General features: G+C 43.2%; 1 protein-coding gene across 1 annotated transcript in view; it reads right to left on the reverse strand.

Annotated features, from left to right (window-relative positions):
* Nucleotides 1-726: 726 nt before the first annotated feature.
* The window catches only part of LOC106808028 (DNA replication licensing factor mcm5-A-like), a gene marked incomplete in the record, with an annotated part of 20123 nt that continues 9067 nt past the window's right edge, over nucleotides 727-11782 (reverse strand). The window contains 14 exon segments of the mRNA XM_014810577.1: nucleotides 727-1749; nucleotides 2308-2452; nucleotides 3148-3275; nucleotides 3910-4052; nucleotides 4267-4395; nucleotides 5480-5595; nucleotides 5914-6090; nucleotides 6521-6661; nucleotides 6822-6890; nucleotides 7540-7908; nucleotides 9340-9421; nucleotides 9641-9796; nucleotides 10623-10795; nucleotides 11041-11169. Coding sequence (XP_014666063.1) covers nucleotides 2351-2452; nucleotides 3148-3275; nucleotides 3910-4052; nucleotides 4267-4395; nucleotides 5480-5595; nucleotides 5914-6090; nucleotides 6521-6661; nucleotides 6822-6890; nucleotides 7540-7908; nucleotides 9340-9421; nucleotides 9641-9796; nucleotides 10623-10795; nucleotides 11041-11169 — 1914 coding nt within the window.

Below are 11782 nucleotides of genomic sequence, written 5' to 3' on the forward strand. Positions count from 1 at the left end.
GAGCATAGGCTATATATAGACTCCCTAGTTGCCGTGCTCTCTGCCTCGCTCACACGGCTGCCCCACTCTGCCCGCGCAGTAGTACCGCGCAGTGCTCCATGCAGTGGTCGCTTACAAGTATGCGTCGTGCAGGCATTGTGCTTTCCTAATATATACACCACCAGTGCATAATTTTCGAGCCCATTAACAATATAGACATAAAGGCAAGTGTCATGTAATTTATTTCTTGTTATACCACCGTATCGTAAAATATCGATATCCGGAAGTTGTATCGCGATATATCGAGTTTTCAAAATATATTGCAATATACCGATATACCGGTATATTGTTACACCCCTAGCACGTACCCCCTTCCTTTTCCTTTTCTTATTTCCTATTTAGACTTTTAAAATAGGAAACGGATCAGAAACCCATTTCTTATTTCCTATTTAGACTTTTAAAATAGGAAACGGATCAGAAACCCATTTCCTATTTTCTATTTTCATTTTAAAAATAGGAAACAGGTCAGAAACCCATTTCCTATTTGCAACGTCAAATGGGAAAACAAACTAATGGTATGTACCGTGATTGTTCAAACCGGTTGCATATATCAGTCACAAACTGTGGCGATATCAAATCAAGTGTTTTGAATAGGTTTCAAAAATAAAATTGTTCTCATATTACATACCTACGTATATCATGTTTACCATAATTGAAACACTGATATTAGAACAAGTAGTGGTATAATTATGTTGGTCAAAGAATTTTATTATGCATTCAAACTTGACAACGATCAGAAAAACCATTAGACAAAATGGTGACTGGTGTATCAAGATTTCAAATATTCTTTATGCCATAAAACAGTCAACATGCACATGGCAATAGTGCCACACAGTTGTGGTGGTGCGACACATCGGATTGTATTCACAGTAGCAGGCGTATAAGAACTGTCTGAAATTACCGCAGCTTCATGAAAAACGAATATTTGGGCAAAGATAACGTTTTATTGCCAATCTTCAACGATCCCACACTCGAACAACGATATTCTACTGCAGACGAAGATTGGTAGGATGCCATAGCTGCTAATTGGCTAGTATATCAATTTTATTACCCTGGCAGAACATGATATTAATCACAGGAATGTTTAAGCCCAATCAAGAAAGGAGGCAGAAGTGGCTGCTGATACTTAAATAAGATTTTTCATTCCTCGCTCCCATCTATCGCTGCCACTTATCCTATTCCCTTTTCTCTTACACTGTCATTTCCATTTACACGTACAAATGCACATTTCCGCTCTCCTCGACTTCTGTTTCTCCCAACACCTCCCAGCCTTCAACTCTTCTCCCTCCCATTTTTCTTCATCTCATCACCTTAGTTGTCTAAATGCAACTATTCTTATCCATAATCCTCTACCACTTCTTTAAATCACCCTCTACAGATGACATACCTAGCCGCATTTGTCTGCATTTAAGAACTAATTTCATACAAATTGTTTCATGCCTGTCTTGCACCACCAAAAAATGCATTTGATGAAGACACACATAAACACATAGAGATTATCAGGCTACAAAATATCTTTACATGAAAATCAGGAGTGGAAAAGCTCCTGCCATTCTAGCTAAAGTATAAAATAAGTACTCGCTCAGAACAGCTCTGACTTGCATTACGTGAGTTAGCAAATAATCGATTCCCACACTGCTCACAAATATACGTTTTCGCTATGGTGGGTGGCTAACACATTGCTAAGCCCATCGCTCTCAACTCTAGCAGCAAACTGCATGCAGCGCCCCCTTCCCACACTCAGGATATACCACTGCCACAATGCTAGCACTATTTTTAAAGTAGGCAGAGCTCCGGGGAAATCCAGCAAATGGCAAGCCAACGGCTGCGTAGTCGCCGCCGAACAAAACATTAGAAATTTCTATGACTTGCATGATTGTTGGTGGACAAATTTAGATGTTTTAAGCTGAATACGCAAAAACGTATCAAAGACAATGTTCGAGAATTAAGTATATTGGCAAGCATCCCAAAAATGCATGATAAATACGTGAACATAGTTTAGTAAACAGCGTAATGATTTGAAAGTAGTAAATGGGCGCACTATTTCGTATCACTATTTTATCAAATTTCTCATGAAATAATGGTCCGACTTTTATTATCTTTGCAGTTTTTATAAGTACACACCGTATTAAATAGGACAGGGGTAACGGGGTCGCTGTAAAACTGATAGTAAAAAAGCGTAAGAAATTCTTACGGAAATCAGCTTGTGGCAGTGGTAGAATTGAGCCAGAGCGAGAGCGGCATCTGTCGTGGAGTTTGCTCTAGCAGATGTACAGTGGTGACATCTGTTGGCGAGGAACTGCTGTACTTGTTACTTCATTCTGTACAGCATCTTTCTCTGCATTCGATGCTGGATCTCACCTCTGCGGAGCATTATCTGGAGAACCTTGTAGATTACTTGTTCGGGGTATTTCTGTAACGACACAGCCTCACTAGTAATCACTGAAGGCATGAGATAGCCTCTTCCCCCCTCACAAGGTCAGTGTGGGAAAACACTCGTAAGAAGCACGGAAATATCACGGCGCAAACCTTCGTCGCAATGTTACGGACTCACGATACAATGACGTACACCATATACATGATACAAAATGCATTGGACTCTATAACCGCTACGCGATTACCAGCTTAAGGATGGCAAGTCGTGACTATTGACCAATCAGAGAGCGCGTCTCATACACGCTTCGGCCGATGCATACATTCTAAAAATCGGAGCGGGTTGGATCGAATCGAAAATACGCGAGAAAATATCGAGGATCGGATCGAGGGAAGACAATCGCAATTCGACCCGATTTCGGTGGATCGTCATCACATCCCCATCTACTACCTCTACGGTTTTTAACCTTTTTTAAGTCATGGATCCACGAGAATCCGGTGAAAGCTACGGACCCCTCCCCAGAAAAATGCACATAAACACAAACACAAAATGTTGCAAGCGCCTGGTTCAAGGACCCCCTGAAGCCCATTCACTGTTCACGGACCCCCTGAAGCCCATCCACTGTTCATGGACCCCCTGAAGCCCATCCACTGTTCATGGACCCCCCCCCTGAAGCCCATCCACGGACCCCAAAGGGGTCTATGGACCACAGATTAAGAAACCCCGCGCTTTACCTGCTTGAGGAAATCCTGCAGGATGCTGTGCTCGGAGACCTGTGTGCCGATCGCGAATCTCCGCTTCATCTGCTTTTCGATGCGACTCAGCATCTCCTGGTCTTCCTGAGTCGTGAAGCCCTCAGCTCCTGATGAAGCAAACATCGTCCGATCATCATTATTATTATTAATTATTATTATCACTAAAGGATTATCATTATCGGAATATGATAATTATCATAATCATTATATTATCATATGCGCCAATACACGCTGTAGTTATTTAGACAATTTCAGTCGAATTCACCCGACTTTAGAAATCGACTAGATTCTCGCAGGCCCAGCGGAACACGCAATTGTTAGCTTAGCGGCGCAAAAAAACCTGACACCGCTTCAAGAACGAATGCTATTTTGGTAGGCATGCTTCGCCACTTAACCTCGCAAATAACCAAAGAAAACCAGCGATTGTTCGGGCGAGAGAACGAATCCTTAGAATCGGGAGTTGATTATTGAGAGCTTAATTTACACAACTTAAGTCAAGGTTGAGAAGAAGACCAAATGTTAAGAACAAAAAACCCTTTAACTTAGATGGTGTGTGGTTTTAACCACTAATAATTAATCATTTTTAAATAATAACTTTTTTGGCTGTTGTGCAGAATACACATATTTTACGCTGTTAACGAGAAAGCTGTTTATTGCATTGTAATTTTAAAATCGGCTATTGCATCGAAACGTTTCCCTAAGCTTTTCGCGAGTACGATATTAATTCCGTGCACTGCTTACCCGATAGATTTCCAGACATGGCGGCATCAAGGGTGGACACCTGGAATAACCTCAGTGCCTCTTCCACATGCGCTTCGTTAGCAAATGGCTGCAACCTCATTTTAGCTAACGACTCGGAGATTCGGATAATCGCTTCTAGTTGCCTGCGAACAAAAATCACAACTGAAATCCGTGACAATTTTACTTGCTGGTTATCGACAGAAATAAATTTCAACAAATATACCACGACTATATCCTATAGAAAGGCCTCTCGGGGAAAAACATATATAGAGACACAGAGAGAGAGAAATTACATGCACTTGTTATTGAGAGTACATCACGGAGCTTTACTAGGCATATAATGACACATGTTCTCACCGGACTGTGATGGGGATGGAGGTTTTACGCCCCATGTCTCTCTCCTGTTCACCGGAACCACTTCTCATCAGAACATATCGATTCTTCAACTTCTCACCAGCAGGCGCCGCCAGCCGCGGGCCGCACCGCCTACAATTATACACACATAAAGTGCTCAACAAAATGCCACGGTGTGCATTTCCCGTCACTCTCAAACTACGATTGTTACTGTTACTACACTACTATTAATAATCAGGTATTGGTCATGGATCCAGTTTCCATCATTTCTATGGATATTTAAACGACACCAAAAACTACATTTTAGAATAACTGACTAGCCATTATATTCTTGTTCATAAAGTCCAATCAATAAATGACTCATAAATTACAGGTGCGATATTAGTTTTAAATGAAAGTGTCAATGACACTGTAGCTCACCACAAAAAAGGACACAAATGAGTGAGTAAAAAGAAGTCAGTTTTAATTGAGCAACCATCGACGTACATTATATAAACGATTGCCATCTGTATATCGCAATAATAATTTATAAACCAAAATGAATCACAATTTGTGACTGTAGATGGCAGTATACCCGCTTTGTAGCGATGGCGTTTGAAATAAATAGGTTATGCTGCGTTCCAACATGTTTTGTAAAACTTTACTCTAATATAGATGTTTTATCGGCAGGGTGGAGAGGAACTACCAATTTTGCATTAAAGATATTGTCAATGAAATCTTGTAAAACGAACCAGACGAGTGTGACCCCACAGACTGTTTGTGTCTATATAATATGCTATATAATTGCCAAACCCTAACTAATTTGCATAATTTTTTTTTTAATATCAAAACCCCTAGCCCTTATTCATTCACATACCAAAAATGAGCAAAATCCGTTGAACCTGAACTGACTAATGGCAATTCCCATTTTTGCCAAAAAATTGCCGTGGCTCAAAAGTACGTCGACTAGCATGCTTCAAAATAGGACGTCTAATATGGGAGCATAGCAATAACAACTATACCCAATTTCAAACATGTGGGTCAAACGGTTCCTGAGTTATCGTTGACCGTAGCGAAATGACGGACGGACGGACGGACGGATGACGACCCATGGCAATAGCTCAGCTTGACGATGTGAAGGTGAGCTAAAAACCCTAGTAGATACAGTAGTGACAATATTCGTAAATGGCATTGTATACCAAACGTGCAGAAGATGGAAGGATGTAATCGTACTTACGCTCTGCAGTAGGAAATGTACTTCTTTAGTTTCTCGAGTGGCAGCTCCCCTTCTTTAGGTTCCTCCGTCATCTGCCTAGCATTCATGTGAACATTCATGACGTGCTTTGCTAGCGTCTGACGGAAAATACCGAAAGAAATCGCAACGACGAGTTAAACGTTGACAATATTACTGTCTTCGAATTACGACCGTAGACAGTTAAACTGTGTATTGTTATACAACCTGAAGCTTCTAGCACCTTGTGACAAGCTCGCCACAACACAGTTGAAGGGTCCGTGATTGCGTCAGTTCACTGGGATGATGTTAGCGCACTATCTGAGGCTAAACTCATCTGCTAAATTCACTGGGCCTCATCCCTACATGGTTGCCATGGTTACATATGAAACAAAACACAACTTGAAACGGCAACAAGGTAGCGTGACAGTTACACTTACCACGTCACGGCTTTCGTTGTGTTCGTCCTTGATTATGAAGATCATGTCAAAGCGAGACAGAATTGTGGGCATGAAGTCGATGTTCTCTTCACCCTTGGTGTCGTCCCAGCGGCCAAAGACGCTGTTGGCTGCAGCCAACACAGAACAGCGCGAGTTCAACGTTGTAGTGATGCCAGCCTGCAAATACATGGACACGTCATCCTGCTGAACTACAGTACAGGCAGGGACTGTCACGCCAAGCTTACGCAAGTTTTCTGCAGCGACAAGTCGTCGCTGCTTGCAAGAAATATGTACGAACGACTGCCAGCACTGAGCAATCTCTAATCTCGGCTACTTAAAATCATGCAGATACCTAGATGAATATCGTTTTTCATTGTAAAAGAGTCTGGGCTAATTCCAGTTTATTAGCCAGAGAAAATCTTGAGCTGCCAAGTATACTGACGAGCATTTCTTTTCTCGTTCTGCCACCTTTCATGTGCATACATACACGCAATACATGCATATACGATCATGCAGAAATGACAGAATTTAAAACTCAAATGTTTTTTAACACAAGTGCTCTAACAATAGCCCTCGGTCCCATCGATCACAGTTGCTTTTTGGTTACCTTGGCGATAGAGATGGTCTGCTGTTCCATGGCTTCGTGTATGGCGACTCTGTCGTCTTCACGCATCTTGTCAAACTCATCGATGCAGACGACGCCTCCGTCAGCCAGCACCATGGCGCCCCCTTCCATCACGAAATTACGCTGTAAACACGCAGCAACACCTCGTTAGACTGCGGTACGATCGTCAGCGGCAGTGACTTAATTACTGTTTATGCTGGACCGCGCTCGTGCCATCATAATTGTGTTAATTAATTATTATTATCATAATTACTATTATTTATTAACATCGTAATTATCTTACGGTCTGCGGGTCTCTGTTAACCGAAGCTGTGAGTCCTGCTGCACTGCTGCCCTTCCCAGATGTATACACCTGTAGGTAATGGTGAGAGCCTCATGTCATTACACTGTTTGAATACTTTGTACTGTTAACCACTGTTTCGTTGGTGGCCACAACAATTTAGAATTTGTTTTTTTTTGAAATTTATTTACGCTTTCAAGTATATAACATTGTTACATATATCACAATTTTTTAAATAAATACAGAGAGGGAGGGCGAATTGACTATACAGTCTTCAAGTCAGCCACTCACGACAGACTCGGATAACAGTTTACTGACACGTAACCCAGCATATTCATTACATCGCACGGGACATAGGATGCAATTTATAATTTATAGAGGTACTATAATTTACAAGATGAGGAATCAAAATGAACATTCATCACTTTCCAGTGCTTCCTGATGCCTCATTTCTAATGACTAAACGCGACCGTAAACTAATCTAATCACTCGCGACAAAGCCGCCGCGCCGCACCACACAGATACGCCGCGCCGGAAAAACATGCCACGCCACAAAGACACGTTCGCCACGCCGCAAAAACACACCACCTCGCAAATGCACGCCACACTACACAGACACGCCGCGCCTCAAACACACGCCGCGCCGCAAAATCGCTCCGAACGCGCTATAATCTAACCGCTCGCGTTGCCGCGACAAAGACACGCCGCGCCGCGCTCTCACCGCGATCGGCGAAACGCGCTCGACGAACTTCAGCAGCTGGCTCTTCGCGGTTCCCGGGTCGCCGAGCAGGAGCAGGTTGATGTCGCCGCGTCGCGTGAGCCCGTCCGGCAGCCGCTTGCGCGAGCCGCCGATCAGCAGGCACGCGATCGCCTTCTTCACGTCCTCGCTGCCATAGATGGAGGGAGCGATGCTGCGAGCGATCGTCTCGTACACGCCCGGGCTCGCCGCGAGACGACGGAACTCCTCCTCCTCGTCCGCCGTCACGGGGCTCCCCGCGCTGCGTCCGAGGCCGGCAGTCTCGACCTCGATGCCGACGACGCGGAGGTAGGGACTCCGGATTCCGACGGTGGCCTTGTCCTTGGAGCCTGTCTGTGGCGGGGAGGAAGACGGGTGTCAAGATTAGAGATGTAACGATACACGTACCTCTCGATTCGATCCGTACCTCGATGTTAGCCTCTCGATTCGATACCTTCGATTCGATTCCAAAATGATTGAAATGTGATTAAATAACTTCATCGGATCTCTATAATTTACATGCTAATAAAGTTAATCTCAGTTAGATCCATAATAAGTAATTCCAGTGCTGCCATCTACCTGGAAACGTTAGACCGGAGGAAGTCTGACGGAGAGATGGACGAAAATTTCGTCAGAGTAAGTTATTTTGTACTTATTATGGATCTAACTGAGATTAACTTTATTCGCAAATATTGAAATGTTATCTTATTTTGTATATTTTCAATCATTCTAAGCAGATAATTAAAATAATAACAGTAAAAGGTCAAAAGACTAGAAATTATGAGAATACGCCAATGAATACTAAATGGTGAATAGACTAGAGACCCACTTGTTAACGAAACATTATCTTAAGTAAGTGGGATACTAAGTCAAAGAACAGAAAATGCAGCTCACTATATAGTCACAACTACCCTGATGGCGACCTTGTCATTGGAACCTCTCTGTGGCGGGGAGGAACACGGAGAGGAAGAGGAAGCAAGGCAAGATGTTACAGCACGGGTTCTTAACCTGTCGTCCATGGACCCCTTTGAGGTTCGTGGACGGGCTTCATGGGGTCCGTGAACCCCACTGTATGCAACGTTTTGTATTCATGTGCTTACGTGCATTTTTGTTGGAAGGGGTCCGTAGGTTTCACCAGATTCTCATAGGGGTCGACGACTCAAAAAAGGTCAAGACCACTGTGTTACAGTGTACTGCGCGTGGGGAGAGCCTATATGTGACCCGCTCCAGCATAATACGGACTAAGTCGCAAGTCATTGTTTTGAGTAATGAGCACGCACACATGTCAATGCTGAAAATGGCCTACCTGGACAAAAATGAGATTTTTACAAAAATAAGTTCCTAAGTGCATATATTTAATCGGGATATATAGGTTCAGATATCTCTAGATTATTATGGTCTTTTTTTTTCTTTTTTTTTCCCTTCGCCCTTCAGACCGGTTCCTGACCGCTTATCCCCGACTGGGCCGGCCCCTTACCCGGAACGCTTTACCTCAAAAGCTGCATATTCCGGAATAAGTCGGTTTCCGATCTTCAAATTGCTGTAGATCGGTCAATTCTTTAGATATAGCCAAATATTATATATCATTTTAAAGGTAATTAAATGATCTATTCAGATATGCACATAACTCAATTTGTAGAATTTCATACTTAATCCTGGTTTTGCTGGAGCGGGTCACATATGGGTTCACGAGGAGGCAAGTCAAGATGTTACAGTGTACTGCGCGCACAATCTCTTATGGATCTGATTAGTACGTGTACAATTAGATGCGAGTTGCGTACCCACCTTTCCAGCCGACATCTTTTTGATGGAGTAGATACCAATAACAGTGACTTTGTTTCCCGGAACAACCTTTTCTGTCAGGTACCTACAATTAACAAACGTTACAATTACAATTACGGCACATTTTGTCATAACTCGGCATAACACTGAAGCAGATAACATTCATATCCTCCATCAGGCTTCGCGGTTATTGCTGAGGTGGTAACTACTACGTAATTAACACAGTCACTGCACATATCAGTCGCTGTCAGTCGCTGTCAGTCGCAGACAGACATGTCACTGTCTATAGAAACATGTTGCCCACCTGTCGCAGAACAATTGCATGTGCCTGGGCATCTCTCCCTGGGGAACAGCTTCCGGGGATTCCTGCAGCTTCAGTAGCTGATAGTCAACACACTCGCACTTGTCCGGGACTATGAAGTACGGATCGAGCGGACATGGCGGCCGGCCAGCCTGATCTCTGTGCAGAACAACGATGAAGATCCAGAGAGAGAGATATAGAAGTGATTACACATGTTTTAATGTTTTGCTAATTATTGTAGAAAATTTAATCTAGGAAATTTTTTTAACAAAGTGCTTGTAGTGAAATTGTGGGTCGATTTTACCTGACTACTGCCGCAGCCATATTTTAACTATTCAATGCGTTTGTACTGTACAAAATTAATGCTTAACCACCACAGAGAGATTCTGGGTCTAACAGGACAGCTTAGCCACCACAATCAGATTTTGGGCCCAAGAAAACTCCAATTAATAATTATACTTGTGTTACGAATCACAGAAGCAAATCAGAGCGGCTCTTTCGTTTATAGAAGCAATTTGAAAGCAGCAGAGAACGTATGGGTTACTGACACCAACGCCTGAAATGCCACTGTTAGTGCTAGCATTATAGTAAGAACAGAGGAGTATGCCATACAAGTACGAGCTCAAACCATTAACCATTTTACAACCGATTGAGAACGACAATTCGTTAAAATTGGAATAAAATCGTAACAACTCAATGGGGCAGTTCTCTAACCACAGCAGCGCGCGCGCTCATTCTCACTCAACGTATTAGCCAGCAAGCCGTGCAGCCGCGATTTGCATGGTCAGTTTTGAAAATGCACGGGTTTTTTTTTTCCGGGGGAGGACCCCCTTCTCATACTCTCCCTTCCCCCTTGAATACCTACGGCGTTCACGAAGACCGCTACGGCAGTCTTGGCTGAGACACACACAAAAATTGCACTACCAAATATTTTTCCTGCACTCCCACAATACTCATTCCTGGCTAATACCCTGTTCGCACTCACGTGTTACACTTGCGTGGCAGCGTGTAGCCATCGAGCCCTGGCTTCACGTGTAGCTTAGGAATGAAGCTGCGGCAGCTGCGACACTGCACAGTGATGCTCGTCGCCTTAGACTTAATTGCCGAAGCAGCGATGATCATTCCCGGAATCTTCACCAGCTTCGATACGGCGTCCGACTAGAGGGGAACATTGCAAATCGTTGGCAGTTAGTCACCACGACTGCTAACCTTTGACCTATGCGATTTTACACAACGTTATTGTTGATATAGTCATCATCTTTGCTTCATTGCTATCGAAAACACTGTTTAACGTGAGGTTTTAATCATTTATATAATTGCAGCTATACTAAAAATAATACATGTTACGTATCACCAGCACATAAACTGTTGGGGTTCAAGAATAACAACTGGAAACTATATACCTTTAAATCTCTCATGACGGATGGGTTCGAATCAGATTTCAGCAGAATCTGAATGCTCTGTAACTCATCATCTGTGTCAGGTCTTGGTCGCGTCACCTCATCAGCTACCTCCTTAGCTGCATCTTCAAACTATGAAATGCAAGCAATTGACAAAAAATAAAATAAATATTGGTCATTTGAACTTTTTAAACGTTAGAAATTCAGGGTTCTGCCCAGGATTTTTTAGTGCCCGGCGCAGATGCAAGCGCCGTAGGCGCGAAGCCAGTCTAGGGGAGTCCGGGGGCATGCCCCCTGAAAATTTTTGATAGTCTGAAACTCAATTTCCTGCATTCTGAGCAATAAAAAGCCCATATATCACTTTTTTTTCCTTTTTTTTATATCAAAAATTAGTGCCGGGCGGAGATATATAGTGCCGGGCGGCAACCGCGAGTGCCGGGCACACCCGCCCACCGCCGCCCACCGTGGGCAGAACCCTGGAATTACAGTTTGTAGCTGCAACAGTAGGTATACATGCACGTGGCACATTTTTTTATAAACTCTTTTGAACTCCATGTTTCGGTAAACAGTTGCACTGTAGACCTCTCAGTGGAGCTCATTGTTTCTATTTACACAAGTCTATCCTCATCATGGATACAGGAACTCCTAATGCTGATGTACTGATTTACATACTATGCAGGCGTTCTGTGATTCACGAATACAATGAATAAAAGTGTCAATGACACTGCATGTAGCTCACCACAAC

Source organism: Priapulus caudatus, unplaced genomic scaffold (genome assembly GCF_000485595.1).
Source record: "Priapulus caudatus unplaced genomic scaffold, Priapulus_caudatus-5.0.1 Scaffold249, whole genome shotgun sequence".
Taxonomy (NCBI): Eukaryota; Metazoa; Priapulida; class Priapulimorpha; order Priapulimorphida; family Priapulidae; genus Priapulus; species Priapulus caudatus.